The sequence below is a fragment of the Protomyctophum parallelum genome (assembly GCF_964188405.1).
Source record: "Protomyctophum parallelum genome assembly, chromosome: 2".
Taxonomy (NCBI): domain Eukaryota; kingdom Metazoa; phylum Chordata; class Actinopteri; order Myctophiformes; family Myctophidae; genus Protomyctophum; species Protomyctophum parallelum.
Genome location: NC_139699.1, coordinates 45,070,298 through 45,087,708, shown reverse-complemented (window position 1 = coordinate 45,087,708; position 17,411 = coordinate 45,070,298). Strand labels below are relative to the sequence as shown.

Sequence of the window (17,411 nt, the reverse complement as noted above, 5' to 3'; positions counted from 1 at the left end):
CAATGACAGGTCATTCTTTTTTGACAGAATATTTTGTTGGGCCCATGAAAGCCCACGAGTCTCTGAAAACCGTGATAACAAAAAACACGGAAAATCATTCCAGAAAACCATTTAATACATTATGTACATTTCTACATTCAGATGCGTGCAGTATTATACTCGGTCACCACAACTATCCTATCAAACATGAAAGACAGCGTTTTAAAAAAAAACAGAAAAAAAAACATAATTGTCACAACATCCTGGTAGAAAAATATTTCAGAAACACTGTTTTCTTGGATGTGTAGTCTTTTTAGTATACTTTCTGTGACATGACACTACGAGAATATTTTCAAAACATTTGGTATACAAAAACAGTACACAAAGAAACTGTACAAAATATAAAATAAGACTCTGCATAAAAGTGTCCTCCTGCCGGTGTAATTCTTCTTGTTTGGGTGAAGGACACGACCAGGGGGAGTATTGCAATAAATATTTGAATTGAACCAGCACTTCCACACTGCTAGCTCGCTATGTATTTCTGTATACAAAGACATATATTGGACGCAGTGTTGTTTTTGGCAACAAATCTCTATTTTAGTTTAGTCTTTGGAATTAAACTTAACTTAGTTTTAGTCATATTTTAGTCACCTGGAATGGTTTAGTGTTAGTCTAGTTTTAGTCGACTAAATATCATACGATTTTAGTCGACTGAATCTACAGGTGATTTAGTCGACTAAAATGTATTTTGGCAGGCCTTGATGCCGTCTTAATGGCTCATTTTAAACTGGCTGAAAATAGCAGATCTACAAGCTCACAGTACGCTGCGACGCGTTGTGAGCTTGTAGATCTGCTATTTTCAGCATGCAACCAAGTGTAAAATGACTTATAGTGGATCTCTTGTCCACTAGTCCCTTCCTATCATTTTAGTCTAGTTTTTAATCTGTTGACGAAATTGTCAATACATTTAGTCTTAGTTTTAGTCACCATAGCTTAGTTTTCATTTAGTGTTCGTCAGTGGAAAAAGGTAGTCGGCGAACATTTTTCGTCTTAGTTTTAGTCGACAAAAACAACACTGATTGGAACGGTAACAGATTAGCTGAGGTAAAAGTGGCTCAATTCCGCCCTTGAATCGCCACCACCTGCTGGAGTGCACTTCCTCCGTTAGGGAGACATGTATCACCTGCTGGAGTGCACTTCCTCCGTTAGGGAGACATGTATCACCTGCTGGAGTGCACTTCCTCCATTAGGGAGACATGTATCACCTGCTGGAGTGCACTTCCTCCGTTAGGAAGACATGTATCACCTGCTGGAGTGCACTTCCTCCGTTAGGGAGACATGTATCACCTGCTGGAGTGCACTTCCTCCGTTAGGGAGACATGTATCACCTGCTGGAGTGCACTTCCTCCGTTAGGGAGACATGTATCACCTGCTGGAGTGCACTTCCTCCGTTAGGGAGACATGTATCACCTGCTGGAGTGCACTTCCTCCGTTAGGGAGACATGTATCACCTGCTGGAGTGCACTTCCTCCGTTAGGGAGACATGTATCACCTGCTGGAGTGCACTTCCTCCGTTAGGGAGACATGTATCACCTGCTGGAGTGCACTTCCTCCGTTAGGGAGACATGTATCACCTGCTGGAGTGCACTTCCTCCATTAGGGAGACATGTATCACCTGCTGGAGTGCACTGTCTGTGATACGTCTGCAACGTTCATTATTTTACTGATGAATTTTCGAAATAATATAAATAAATAATAGAGAAACGTTTATACCATAATACCACAACCACCATCCGTATTTGATACTATACTCAAATATAACGTGACTGATATTGTATTCCCCCAAATTCCAAGAAGCATTAGCAAGGAAAAGCCCCCCCCCTCAATGTTGGAGGAACACGTATTAACGTTTCATCCCTTGGGCGAGTTTTAAAAAGTCCTCTGAGGTTCATATTTTGCCACCTGACTCCCTGTCCTTGATTTGTCAGCCGGCAGCCAGCTATTTGGTGTCCATGTGTCCACTCTGATATCATGTCATGAATCTCAAGACTCCCCCCAGCCCGCAACCCCCCCCCCCCCAAGAGTACTACTCAGAGTGGAGGCAGTCTATGGGCCCTATTTCCCCCAGTGGGCCCTAATTTTTATCCCACAATTTTGTAACCCATTTTTTCACCCATGTGTCAATTATCTAATGTGGAGATTGGATGTAGCGCGTGGAAGGAACATGTTATTCCAACCAGTTCCTTTCCCCTCCATCAGGCGCCCCGGCTGGCCAGGGGGAGGCAGTTTAGAGACCAGGATTACTGCATGTTTTTTGTGAGGGTATACCTACCCTATAGGGGACACGGGGAGTACATGCAAACTCCACACAGAAAGGCCCTTTCGCCAACCCCGCCTCGGGTATGGAGGGAACACGCCGCCAGCGCCCACAGCGTCCCCAGCGGGAATCGAACCCAGGACCTTCTAGCTGTGAAGCGACAGCACTACCGACTGTGCCACCGTGCCCCTATAGTAGTGGATACTTCTTCATGGTTGGCTGCCTCTAAGCCAATGGGAGACTTGTGTTGTTTTTCAAAAATAGTAAGAGAAAATAGGCAAAGACGTTTAGGGATAAGGAGTAAGGCGTGTCCGAAACCAACCAGAGCTCCTGCTTCTACTTGCAGCATTCCACTCCTGAAGACGGTTTGATTATAGCCTGTGATGAGGAGTGTTTCCTCCTCTCATCAGAGGATGATTTTGTATCGTTCTTGTCCTCTCGTGAACAATCTAACATTATGCAGAAGTACAAATCTCTGCTGCACAAAATGTCCTGGTACTGTACAGACAGTACAGTACGGTTAGTATGTAGCCTAAAGTACCAAAGAACCGTCCTGCCCGCTCCCTAAGAAGGGATCAGCATTTGGTGTTTTATTTAATCGCAACGCTATTTTACTAAAATAACGGTAGTGGGTCGCAGAGGACAAACGTTTCAAATTGTTTATTTCACATTTGAACAGGGACAAACGTTTCGGCTATCCAGCCTTTATCATGAAGGCTGGATAGCCGAAACGTTTGTCCCTGTTCAAATGTGAAATAAACAATTTGAACAGGGACAAACGTTTAATTATTATTATTATTATTAAGAGTAATCAACGCTGTTTTACAAAACGCTCCTCTCCTATCTCTCAGCCATGCTTTGCTGGAGTGTTGGTAAGTTGGTAACGTACAATCAACCGTGGCTCACTCTGAAGATTACAGAAAAAAAGCAGTACTGAATTACGGTAAGGTGGATCGGCTTTTCTGCTCCACAGTTTGCTGTATGTTTGGGAAAGTGATCCCAAAGTGATCTTCATCGTAAAAGTGAAGACGCTGTAAGGAGGAGGAGAGGTGAGTTTGGGCTGTCCTGGGAGGTCTGTATAACTCCTCCTTCACGTCCTGCTATAGCAGTCTATATATGGACATTGGACAGTGACCATGTATACGTCCTGATGGGTCTTGCTGCTGTACGTATGATATGCAGATCAGATATGTTTCCCCGTGAGGAAGTACAGCGGCCGGTCCTCCTTGGCGTTGGCGGTCTGGAACTCGTCGCTCAGCCTGAACCTCCATTCCTCCTCGAGCTCCAGCCGTCCCACCGTCTGCCTTAGGGAGCTCCGGTCCGCAGTGATCACACACAGAGTGGCTCCTGATTGGGCGGAGGGGGGGGGGGGGGGGGGGGGGGGCATCGACAATTAACAGGCCGATCACGTGATAATGTCCTTGTTGCTATACAGTATACGCTATAGCCTGAAACATAAATATTAACCATTCAGGCCTGACGTCGAAAAAAATAAATGTCTTAATGACAATTTTCCGAAAGATTTGAGGCACATTTTAACGATTTTAACGATTTTTACAAGTTCATAGCGCGCCACTCAGTGGCGTGCTATGAACTTGTAGGTCTGCTATTTTTGAAAAATCAAAGAACCACTGACATAGAAACAGAAAACTGTCATTTTCAAACAGACATTTTTAGAATCTGATCTCAGGTCAGAATGGGTTAAAACAAATAGATGCCTCATTGGCCGCTGCAGTTCGTTGGAGCGACCTGTGTTGAAGGAGGGGGCGGAATAATTTACACTGGGGGAGGAAGTGTGGGAAGGCACGTTACGTCACGCTGCCACTCAAGTGATTACTGGCCCAATCACAACGCATCTTTTCCGGGACTTATCAGACCCGAACATGCGCTACTGTGACGCACGCTCATGCTTCCGCGGGGCTTCGCAAAGGAATCTGGGGAAAGCTTTTGCCCTCCCTTGAGCACATGCGGTACTACGCTCCAGAGTCTACGTTTATATGTCTATGGTCCTGAAAGAGCCCTATTTCTGGGCATAGAGGGGCGGAACAAACTAGCTCTGGAAACCGACGCTGACTTCCTATTGGTTCACCAACCTATGAGCCCGCCTCCCGTTCCCCTCCTCCTCCACTCCCCTCCCCAGTAGGGCTGCATAATGGTTTCCGACGTACTAACAGTACTAACGCTTTACATTTCCCCATTCCATAACGGTGTTATAGTTACTGTGCGTGTGTTAACCGCGTTATGGCGTTATTATGTCAACTTATGTGATCAGTGAAAAGTCTGGCCATGCAGCTCCGTGAGTCAGACTGTCATACAGGCGTCTCTGTGCTGCTGACTGCAGAGAGAGCGCTCTCTGTGTTGACAGTTTCCTTTGTGCTGCCTCTCATACTAGCCTCTGAGCCCACATGGCTTCACACCCTAACATGAACAAAGCACGTCGCAGAAGAGGTCAGTGATTGGCTAACGTAGGGCCAGATTTCAGGGTAAGCCAATCAGAGACAGTCTACAGAGTAGGGCGGGCTTACTGGCTGTGGTAAACAGCAACACAGTCAGTCACAGACACACAAACCCTTGTAACGGATACACTCTAGACACTACACAGAAATCGCCGGTTGAACGAAAATTACAATACCAGTACCACACGCTACAATGGCAAATGTGGATCATGACAGCGAGATCGGTTGCTTTGGGGGTTGGAAATATAAACATTACTTTGAGTACTTGCGGGTCAAGGACGACAAAAACATTGAGGTGAAATGCAAATTGTGTGGCGGACATAAAACATTGTCCTCAGCCAAAAAGAGCAATGCAAAGAGAGTGTACTCTTTTTTTATTTGATTATTATTTATTTTCTTCATATTGCACAGCACCATTTGTTTTGAAGGCAAGTTGAGGCTACAATAAAGATGCCTGTCAAAATTCCTGAACATGTTTTATTGTTCCACTACATTTCATAATGTTAGGAGGGAGTTGTCTTTTTTCTTACTGTGCGACAGAACAAAAAACCTTTCTGTGTGGAGTTTGCATGTTCTCCCCGTGTCCCCTAGGGTAGGTACCCTCACAAAAAACATGCAGTAATCCTGGTCACTAAACTGCCTCCCCCTGGCCAGCCGGGGCGCATGATGGAGGGGAAAGGAACTGGTTGGAATAACGCGTTCCTTCCACGCGCTACATCCAACCAGGGAAACTCCCCCCTGTCAGGTGTAAAGGAGCAACTTGGACACTCAGGCATGAAGGAAGCATGAGTTCAAGTCCGTTGCTGGAATTTATTAAAACACTCCCAACGCCCAGGACGTTCTTTGTCCTTTCTATTAGTAACGCCTGACGCCCAGGACGAAGTATTGTCCAAAAGACGAAGTTTATTGATATGAGAACGGATCGCATGGCTCCACCAGCTAGGAGCGCCTGTTGGGCAATCATCGGTGTTGCGTAAGAGTGAGACGTCATCGAAAAACTCCCTCCCCTGTTTAGCCGACGAAAACGAAAATCTTAAAACATTAATAACTCGCCATCTAAATCATCCCGTCTGATTATGAAAAAAGATCCTGTGTTAGACGGCCCTCCGTGGTCCAGTCGCCCGTCGCGATAGATTTATTCTTACCTCCCGTTGTTGTCGATCGACTCTAGAGTGGCGTGGCTATTGTTAGCTGCTACACACACATTCACAACAACATCCGGTCCGTCCGTTAAAGTGGTCCGCGTTTATAAATCGAATGGGCGCTATAATGTAATGGATTAAATAACCCCGGGCAATTAAAGTGTTTTAACCTCAGACTTCCCAGTAATTCTGATAACATTGATGCACTTCCACGGAACAGTGCACAGACGGATTAGTGCACTGAAGAAAATACAAAATCTTCACTTTGCTACATTGCTGAATACATGGTCAGGGACCACATGTAATACCTCCACGGACCACCAGTGGTCCACCTGTTGAAAACCCCTGCCCTAACCTAACCCTAACCTCACAGTTCAACACAGTGTGTGTGTGTGTGTGTGTGTGTTGGGTGTGTTGGCGTACCTTTGAGGAAGGTGAACTGCTTGAGGAAGCCTGGCGTGACAGACAGGTCAGAGAAGCAGAGGAGCAGGCCTCCGAACAGCAGGCCTGTGGTGCTGATGTTGATGGAGTGAGGTCTGGAACTCACAAAGCACACAGTCACCTATACGAAGAGAGGAGAGAGAAGAGAGGGAGCTATTGTTATAGTTATGAGTGTGTGAGATAACTGAAGACACACTATTTGCATATTGTACAGCAATCAATACAATAACTCATAATGGTACTGGTGTCTGTTTCTACTTCTTGTTTTGGCTGTGTGTATGCGCGTATGTTAACACCACCAACGCCCGGGGGGTATTTAGGACCATTAAATCAGAGCGCCCAGCCATTTGCAGCAACGGAGCACATTTAGCGACGCACCAGGCGCTATCCCGGATGTAGCTGAAGTAGCTAGATGTAGCCAACACACCCCCGAGGCCATCGACAACAACGGGAGGTATGATTAATTCTAACGCGACTATAGCGACGGGACCGCGATGGGCCGTCTAAAACATAATCTTTGATTAGAATTGGACGGATTGATTTAGATCAAGAGTTATTCACGTTTTAAGGGGGGGGAGGGGGGAACATTTTGGATGACGTCCCAACCGGAAATGACATTGAATGTTGCCCAACGTTGCCCAATGTTGCTCCCAGCCTGTGGAGCGATGCGCTCGTTTTTTTTTAACCCATTTTGGGGCGGGAACCTCTTTTGGTGCATTATGTTATGCTTTAGCTATTTGTGAAGTTGCCCGAACGGCCAAGGCTCCAAGAACAGTCAGAAATTGTAGTTAAGGGCGTTTATTTTCCCCAAACTCCTCCACCAAAGTCCAGTACAGATTCAACAGTGTGAAACCAGGAAAATAACAATAATACTGAAAAATGACAAAACAAAATAAACACTAGTTGAGCAAACACTACTGAACAAAACCCAGATGGAATCCATCTGGGTTTTGTTCAGTAGTGTTTGCCCTATATCCATCTGATGGATATAGGGCTCTCTTCAGGCTGTACCCTGATCACACAAGGCCCTGTAGCTCTCCCTCAGGGATATTACCTGTGTCATTGCCCACTTCTAACTAACTAGCCTGCAGTCCCTGCAGCCTCCTTTAAATAGGAGTGGATCCTACCACTGGGCACAGACTCAATTAGCATTTAGCACATTTCTTCTCAAATACTTCACTAATATAAATACTTCCATCAACAACACCTTGAATAAACAGTAACCTAAACATTCTCAATAATGTGTTACAATTAAACAAGTATAAATCAGAATGAAAACTCAATGACAATTACTCAAAGCATAAGGAGGGACACCCCTCCCCTGCCTAGCACTTGGCCCCTTCCTAAATCAAGGGAAATGCCACCAGCAGTGCAGGAGAGACAATTAGCATACAATCAGTGAATACAGTTTAGTTTAAAACATTAGTCCTTGCATGTTATAGAAAGCAGTGTCTTTGTATATAGGGCACGGGTTGCTCCGTGACACTATTGAAAAATAGCAGATCTACAAGCTCATAGCGCGCCACCGAGTGGCGCGCTATGAGCTTGTAGGTCTGCTATTTTTGAGAAATCGAAGAACGACTGACATAGAAACACAGCTTTTTCAGAAAACTGTCAGGATGTAGAAGACATGTGTGTGTGTGTACTAACCTCCGGGCCCAGGTTGAGGTAGCAGTCCACAGACAGCACAGGGTGAGTGTGTGTGTGTGTGTGTGTGTGTGTGTGTGTGTGTGTGTGTGTGTGTGCGTGCGTACAGTACTAACCTCCGGGCCCAGGTTGAGGTAGCAGTCCACAGACAGCACAGGGTGTGTGTGTGTGTGTGTGTGTGTGTGTGTGTGTGTGTGTGTGTGTGTGTGCGTGCGTACAGTACTAACCTCCGGGCCCAGGTTGAGGTAGCAGTCCAGACAGCACAGGGTGTGTGTGTGTGTGTGCGTACGTACAGTACTGACCTCCGGGCCCAGGTAGAGGTAGCAGTCCACAGACAGCACAGGGTGAGTGTGTGTGTGTGTGTGTGCGTGCGTGCGTACAGTACTAACCTCCGGGCCCAGGTTGAGGTAGCAGTCCAGACAGCACAGGGTGAGTGTGTGTGTGTGTGTGTGTGTGTGTGTGTGTGTGTGTGTGCGTACGTACAGTACTGACCTCCGGGCCCAGGTAGAGGTAGCAGTCCACAGACAGCACAGGGTGAGTGTGTGTGTGTGTGTGTGTGCGTATACTAACCTCTGGGCCCAGGTTGAGGTAGCAGTCCAGACAGCACAGGGTGAGTGTGTGTGTGTGTGTGTGCGTGCGTACAGTACTAACCTCCGGGCCCAGGTAGAGGTAGCAGTCCACAGACAGCACAGGGTGAGTGTGTGTGTGTGTGTGTGTGTGTGTGTGTGTGTGTGTGTGTATGTGTGTGTGTGTGAGTGTGTGTGTGTGTGTGTGTGTGTGTGTGTGCGTGCGTACAGTACTAACCTCCGGGCCCAGGTTGAGGTAGCAGTCCACAGACAGCACAGGGTGAGTGTACTTCTCGGTGCTCAGAGGGAACAGCCTGTAGCTGGTGTGCTGCAGGTACTTCTCCAGGAGCAGCTGGGCCGGCGTGGCCAGGAAGAGGTGCTTGCTGTCAGGGGCGCAGACGTACTGTGACGGCCCCACGGAGGTGGGGACGTCCGTCATCTGGAGAACACAGAGACAAATGAGTAAGCAAAACAGTGTTGTTTTGCTTTAGCTATTGAAAAATAGTAGATCTACAAGCTCGTAGTGCGCCACCGAGTGGCGCGCTACGAGCTTGTAGGTCTGCTGTTTTTGAAAAATCGAATAACGACTGACATAGAAACACAGCTTTTTCAGGATGTCAGGATGTAGAAGACATTTTTAGAATCTGATCTCAGGTCAGAATGAAAACTGTCAGGATGTAGAAGACATTTAAAATGTTCGTCGACTACCTTTTTCCGCCGGCTAAAACTAAATGGAAACTACGTGAAAACTAGAAGCTATGATGGCTAAAACTGAGACTAAAATATACTGTCAACTAATAAAAACGAGGCTAAAATGTTAGGAAGGGGACTAGTGGACAAGAGATCCAGTATAAGTCATTTTACACTTGGTTGCATGCTGAAAATAGCAGATCTAAAAGCTTACAACGTTGTGGGCTTGTAGATCGGCTATTTTCAGCAAGTGACAGCATCAAGGCCTGCCAAAACACATTTTGTTCGACTAAATCAACAGTAGATTTAGTCGACTAAAATCTTATATTTAGTCGACTAAAACTAGACTAACACTAAAACATTCCAGGTGACTAAAAGTAAATGAAAACTATTCAAGAGACTATGAATAAAACTAAAATAGAAATTTGCTGCCAAAAACAACACTGAAGCAAACAGTCAATTCAATTAAATTAAATTAGAATGAGATTTATTGGAATAAATGAACACAATACAAACTAACAATATTAGCAAACATCAACATATTTAAGTTATTAGTCACAATGATTAGTTATAACACGATGAATATTCACATTAATTAATTGTAATTAAGTAAAACGGTATATAAAGATTTTTATTCAAAGGATGGAAACAAAGAAATTACTACAGAGCCCTCACTTTAGTTTCTTCAAGAATATACAGGAGTTTCTCTTGTTGGGGGTTGTGTCAAATACACACATTTCTTTGAATTTGGAAACAATGTGTTTATGATGTTATCATATTACAGTGGGGCAGCTGTGTCTTGCACTGGGAGAGCCTGTTCTAATTCATAAATTCTATGTGACTCGTAAAATGAAATAGTACAAATGGTGAATTCTTGTAATCCCAAAAGTCACTACGGCCTGTGGACAAGAAAGATTCTAACCAGATGTCATCACGACTCTCTCTTCCATTATGCATTAGGGCTGTTAGGGCTCTTTTTAATGGACAAATTATATATCACGTCGTTCCTGAGATTACAATTATTCATCACCATTCCATTAGGTCATTTATTTTACAAAACAAAATCGCTGCACTTGAATTGGAACATAGTTGTGGGCAGTCCAGAAACCCAACCCGTCCACCAGTGACATCATCGATGGGGAATCCAAGCTAATAGAAATGGCAGGCTTTCTAGTCCCGAAAAGTTGCAATACGATAATGGAAGCCATCGTTCTCACGATAAAACAAATCAAAATATTTTGTGTCTGAATATTATGAGACACAGACTGGTTTCTGAACTGCCCACAGCCCTCCTATGAGACAGACTGGTTTCTGAACTGCCCACAGCCCTCCTATGAGACAGACTGGTTTCTGAACTGCCCACAGCCCTCCTATGAGACACAGACTGGTTTCTGAACTGCCCACAGCCCTCCTATGAGACACAGACTGGTTTCTGAACTGCCCACAGCCCTCCTATGAGACACAGACTGGTTTCTGAACTGCCCACAGCCCTCCTATGAGACAGAGACTGGTTTCTGAACTGCCCACAGCCCTCCTATGAGACACAGACTGGTTTCTGAACTGCCCACAGCCCTCCTATGAGACACAGACTGGTTTCTGAACTGCCCACAGCCCTCCTATGAGACACAGACTGAGTAGAATACAATTGTGCTATTTTATCCTGAACATTAGTGAGGACCAATAACATGAAGATACGTTGAAAAGTGGTGAAGTGGTCCTTTAAATGGTCATTTTATACACAATGAAATCAATAATCGCAATTACTCGTGTGACTATTAAAACAACTTAAATAAACAACTTAAATATTGTAACCGTGACGACAGCCCTATATACTTTAACCCATTCTGGACGGGAACCCCTTTTGGTGTTTTAAGCATGATGCTCTATAGTCTATACTTTAGCTATTGAAAAATATCAGATCTACAAGCTCATAGTGTGGCACCGAGTGCAGCGCTACGAGCTTGTAGGTCTGCTATTTTTGAAAAATCGTGAAAATGTGGCGTAAATCTTTGAATATATATTCTTTCCGAGCGAACGTTTTTAACTAAAATCTTATATTTTCAGATGGGTTGACATGAAAATGTTGGAGAACGACTGACACACAGAAACATAGGGTTTTTTTCAGAAAACTGTCAGGATTTAGAAGACATTTTGTAGAATCGTCCTTATGTCTAAATGGGTTTAAAGGTATATTCAGTGATTTCACTTAATTCAAATATCACTTATTTTTTTGTTTTGTTGTGATAATCCTCTCTACTATAGAGTGTGCTGACCATATAAGGAGTTCCTCCCTGTTTTTGAGTGAAATCACTGAATATACCTTTAAATATTGTAACCGTGACAGCCCTGTACTACAATATAATGTGTACAGTAACAGATGACATACTGTACGTACCTTGGTCTTGATGATGAAGGTCTTGTATCCTCCGATGGCGATGTGCTTCTTCATGACGCTGAAGGCGTTGAAGCGGCAGAGCAGCAGCCCGGCGCTGTGCGCCCGCAGCGTGAAGTCCACGTCGTGGCAGGTGAAGCGGTTCTGGTCGTAGTGGACGCTCTGGCTCAGGTCCACATTCAGCAGCACAAAGTCATGGAGGTGGCCCCGGGAGAAGGACTCTCTGTTGTTCCACCCTGCAACGCATAGGGGCCAGGAGACATGCTTAGTGCATGTGTGTGTGTGTGTGCGCGCTAGGGCTTTAAGCCATTTTGGGGCGAGAAGCCCTTTTGGTGTTAGTATTATGTCATGCTTTAGCTATTGAAAAATAGCAGATCTACAAGCTCGTAGCGAGCTTGTAGGTCTGCTATTTTAGAAAAATTCGAAGAACGACTGACATAGAAACATGGCTTTTTCAGAAAACTGTCAGGATGTAAGAAGACATTTTTAGAATCGTTTTTTTTATTTCGACGTCAGGCCTAAATGGGTTAAGCATAAGAAATAGCGATGACCTCTGACCTGAGAGCCCCCGGCCGCTCCACTTCCTGATGCCGCAGACGCCGTAGCGTGCCAGGTCCGGACACGCCTCCATGTGCTGCAGAACCTGCTTCAGGGACACGGTGCGCTCCACAGGACCGCTACGGACACACAACACCACAGTACCACCATTAGAACCTGCTCCACCGGACCGCTACGGACACACAACACCACATTACCACCATTAGAACCTGCTCCACCGGACCGCTACGGACACACAACACCACAGTACCACCATTAGAACCTGCTCCACCGGACCACTGGTTAAACACACAACACCACAGTACCACCATTAGAACCTGCTCCACCGGACTGCTGGTTAAACACACAACACCACAGTACCACCATTAGAACCTGCTCCACCGGACCACTGGTTAAACACACAACACCACAGTACCACCATTAGAACCTGCTCCACCGGACCGCTACGGACACACAACACCACAGTACCACCATTAGAACCTGCTCCACTGGACCGCTTTTAATGTTTTTTTTGTGTGGCTTTCGCCTTTATTTTATTTTTGAGTGGTGCAGTGTCGGCCTATGTGTCGGCCTATGTGTTCACCTATGTGTTGGTTAATGAGCACGTATAATGAGTACCAGTAGGGGCGCTGTTGTGCCAGAACAGAGAGAGAGGGATAGTGCTGCACTGTTGCCTGCTAATGAGAGAGAGAGAGAGAGGGGGGGGGGGGGAGGGGGGGTTGCACCACTCAGTTCACACGGGTGTGATTTTTTTATGGAGGGAGAGACAGTAGGCTGACAGGAAATGGGGGAGAGAGATGGGGGGGAGGGGGAAGACATGCAGTAAAGGCCGTCAGGATCGGGAGTCGAACCCGCGGGACACTGTCAGACTGGATTACCAGCAAAGGTGCCTGGACCGTTGAGCCACGGCCCAGGCCACAAACACACAACATTGTACCATCATTAGAACGTGCTTCAGTGACATGTTATATACGCTCCACTGGACCGCTGGCAAACACATCATTAGCATGTAGCATTAGCAACATTAGCATGTAGCATCATTAGCATCATGGGTAGTCTCGCGCAGCCAGACAACTATTCCACAAGCTCCGAATGCTATTTCATTTTCCGCTAAGCAACAAGGTATTAATGCTTAGATGATTTTTATTCATATCAGGGTAAATGTGCGCGACTGTAAAGACGAAACGGAAATGGGAGGATAGTCTCCAAGTCCGCTTTATATAGTTTACTCATGAGTCACGACAGCTCTGCCGTTTTGCCCCAGACTGTACGATGAAAGCATTTGGAGATTGCGAGAGGCAACAGTCTGTGGTAATTGCGAGACTACATCATCGGTGACACCTGTGAAGGAAGTCGTAAAAGAGGCGCGGAAGTAGGAAGAGTTATCTCCAAAATGGCGTATGTGCATAGAGAGCCCATTGAGTTTGGCGTGAGAGGGGGAGAGAGAGAGAGAGAGAGAGTGTGTGTTACTTATGTTACATGCTTTTATTTGCCATGTTTTAGGGCCTTCTACAGGCTGACAAGGGAATGTAACCTTATTTTCTGTGTCTTTGATGTCATGGCCTCAGGTCAGGTCAATCAAGAGTGCATTAGCTGCACCTTTGGTACTAATCAAGAGATTGTAAACCACCCCTTGTCAGTACTGCTCTTCATTCTACACTCACACTGACTGTGTTTGGACCTCACAGAAGCTTTTTGTGAGTACTTTAGAATGTTGGTTTTTTGTGTATGTTTAACTTTGTAAAGAGACAATTCATGCAAGTTTATTTCATTGTGCTTTTGTTAGAGTAAAAACATTTGCAGTTTATTGTTGCCAGATAAATTAATCTGTGTATTTGCATTGCTGTCTTAGTACATTTCATGTTTGTCAGATAAGTTTTTGATATGCTTCTTTTTTCTGTATTTACAGTTTCACACTTTTATTCTTTATTAAACAGACATTTATGAGTGTTTGTGCTATGTGGTGATGCGTACACATACATGTGCTCAGGTTCCAGAATATGTGTGTGTGTACCTGCGTGCGTCGAGGTCCACCGTGTTCCACATGACACAGGAGTCGTCGGCCAGGATGATGAAGGGCCACACGTCCCCCGCCGGCCCCCCTCCCTCCACACGGCGGCTCCTCTCCAGCTCCAGGTTGTGAGTGGACAGCTCCTTGATCAGGAAGTGGGCTGCACCTATCAGAGGACAGAGAGAGGGCGTGACTGACTGGACAGTTGTGAACATAGACATGTAAAGGTAGACGCCCCCTTTCGCCTCTGGAGCGTATGTGTGTGAGGGCAAAAAGTTCCCGAGATTCCTTTTGCGAAGCCCCGCGGAAGCATGAGCGTGCGTCACAGAGCGCATGTTCGGGTCTGATAAGTCCCGGAAAAGATGCGCTGTGATTGGCCGAAGCGGGGAGCACACCTGTGTTAACACCATAACCGAGCGACACTACACCTGCCCCGGGGGACCCCGGCAGGGAGAAGAGGACGTATAGCTAACGAACTGTGCTATTCTATGCTATAAACCACCTACCTGTAGTTACCCAGGCTCGCCACAGGGAGCCGCTGTTTGCCGAAGAGAAGAGAAGAGAAGCCTGTTTATTGTACCTCACTGTCACCGCCTCCCCGCCAGAGTGGCCTCGGGCCGGGAGACAGTGTTTAACCCTCTAAGACCCAGCATTGCTTTATAGCAACAATTATATTTTAATTAAGTACTTAATTATTCTTTTTTTTTTTCACCTAAACGTCATGATGTTCATTGCAATGCCATTGGTCATGATATTAGCATATAAATACCCCCCCACAGAGGCTGAAATTCACACATAGAAAATGTCTGGACCCTGTGCAATTTTGAAAAAAAATTAACCTATGACTTTTGACCTTTAACCCTAATAAAAGTAAGTAAAATAATTGTAATATATGTTTTTTTGTGATCATTAGAATGTCTAGAACATGTTTTATTAATTATTGTGAAAGATATCCCCCAAATGTAAATTATTAATGTATTATATTATTATATAATGTGCATAACATTTTCATCAAACTTCTTCTTATTTCTTTTATTTTTTTTACATATATTTTTTAACCTAATTCCTAGTAGTACAAAGTAGTAGTAAGATTGAAATCTCTTTTTTGCAAGTAGAAATTAATCCGGGTCTTACAGGGTTAAGCCAGAAGAGGAGGATTTGTGTTGGATATTTTCTGTTTATTGAAATACTAACTCTCTATCTCACCTCCGCAGACATCGACGGGGGACTTTGGAATGGACGCCACCGTGTGGCCACCCTACTGCATTGTGAATTATCGTTTTCCTGACCTGGCCACCTATCTGCTGTCATGATTAAAAGAGGCTGCGCACCTCAAACGTGAAACTTCTCCTCTGTCTCCACCTCCCACTTCAGACAAAATAATAATAATAATAAAATAATGTGTTCTGTGATTTAGTTCATAAAGTTAACATAACTATAACTACATTTATTTGAAATTAAATAAAAAGGTTATTTTTCAGGATTTCGATAAAACAAATGCCATTTTGTTTTCCTCCCATTAAAATATAGCAAAAAACGTGGCCCCTCTGGAGTGAGTGTGGAAAATATAGTGGCCCTCTCCACATGGTCAAAGTTGCCCCACCCCTGTGGCGTTTCACAGATACTGGTTGAAATGGATATTATACATGGGAATAGACATTTTGTAAAGGATTTCTGTATGAATGAATAAGAGGGGAACACTGTCATTTTTCTATCATTAATGATGTCATAATTGTATCTGTTGCGCTCATATTTTTTGTTTTGTCCTTTGTTTACCCTTCGTTTTGTTTCATATTTTATTACATTTTTGATGTAATTCTTTATTTTACTTGATTTATTGTTTTATTCTACCGATGTGTGATTATCATGAACCCTGTAACTGGAAACGAACAAACTAAGACATTCTGAAACTACTCAAAGAGGGTTCCCTTATACTCTCCTGGAACTGTAAGACCTGTTACACCGTGAAAGTTAATAATAAGAAATGTAACAAATGACTTTTAACAATTACGATATGTACTGTGAAGCCCAACATGACCCACCTGTTTACTGAAAAATCTAAATAAAAAAAATGTAAAAAAAAAGAAAAAAGAAAAGGCAGCAGGCCGTACCTATCCCGGCTCCGTTGTAGACGGTGGGCAGCACCAGCATGATGTGGTTGGGCCAGTACTTCTTGTAGACGGCCATCTCGTACTCCTTGACCACCAGGATGTGGAGGTGCGAGGCTCCGTCCATGGCGTGGTAGAGGTTGAACAGGCCGTGCTCGTGGCGGCCCGTGGTGGGAGTGAAGATGGGGCTCTTCACGCAGTCGGGACTCTGGAGAGAGAGACGACGGGAAGAGAAAGACCAGCGTTGAGACCTTTTATCTGAACATTACTTTATTGTGTTGTATAGACCAACGTGACCCATTAAAACCCATTTTGGGGCGGGAAGCCCTTTCGGTGTTTCTAGCATTATGTTATGCTTTAGCTATTGAAGAAAATAGCAGATCTACAAGCTCATAGCGCGGCACCGAGTGCCGCGCTACGAGGGGTCCAGGGAACAACATATTTTCAGATGGGGGTCAGCGGCCAAATACGGATAATTTCAGGCCAAACTGGGTTAAAAGAAAAACATTTCGACCTGAGGAGGATTCTACAAATGCCTTCTAAATTTTCTGAAAAACCCTATGTTTCTATGTCAGTGGTGCTCAATATTTCATGTCAAGGACCCCAAAAAATGATGTAATTGGCCGCCGACCCCCCCCCCCCCCCATCTGAAAATATGTTGTTCCAGGAACCCCTCAGAAGCAAATATTTGAGTTAAAAATGTTTGCTCTGAAAGAATATATATATATATATATATATATATATATATAATATATCTACTTCAAACACCAAAAGGGGTTCCCGCCCAGAATGGGTTAAGACCTGAGGCCGTTTCCACAAATGCCTTCGAAGTCATTACTCATTATAGTTCTCATACTTTCAAGATGTTTTTAAAAACAGCCACCACTACAATCTAAGCATCCAACTGTAGGAACGTGTTACATGTACTTAAACTGGCTCAATGGCACCACCCAGTGGGGAAATAGAGGAACTGCTCTGTCACTGAATCTGTTACTGTTTGATCTGTGTGAAGTGGGACAGACTGTAAGACTCAATGATTTACAAGCAAGCAAAATAGATACAATATTACATCTATAATGAATATAAGATGCAATATAATGCAGC

At 44.6% G+C, this 17,411-nt stretch overlaps 1 protein-coding gene across 1 annotated transcript in view; it reads right to left on the bottom strand.

Annotated features, from left to right (window-relative positions):
• Positions 1 to 3,479: 3,479 nt before the first annotated feature.
• greb1 (growth regulating estrogen receptor binding 1) overlaps positions 3,480 to 17,411 on the bottom strand; it is a gene marked incomplete at its 3' end in the record, with an annotated part of 67,361 nt that continues 53,429 nt past the window's right edge. Inside the window, exons 29-35 of the mRNA XM_083759322.1 lie at positions 16,311 to 16,515; positions 14,203 to 14,365; positions 12,189 to 12,307; positions 11,634 to 11,866; positions 8,787 to 8,987; positions 6,318 to 6,456; positions 3,480 to 3,643 (exon numbers count right to left, since the gene is read on the bottom strand). Coding sequence (XP_083615448.1) covers positions 3,480 to 3,643; positions 6,318 to 6,456; positions 8,787 to 8,987; positions 11,634 to 11,866; positions 12,189 to 12,307; positions 14,203 to 14,365; positions 16,311 to 16,515 — 1,224 coding nt within the window. The remainder of the gene's footprint in view (positions 3,644 to 6,317; positions 6,457 to 8,786; positions 8,988 to 11,633; positions 11,867 to 12,188; positions 12,308 to 14,202; positions 14,366 to 16,310; positions 16,516 to 17,411) is intronic.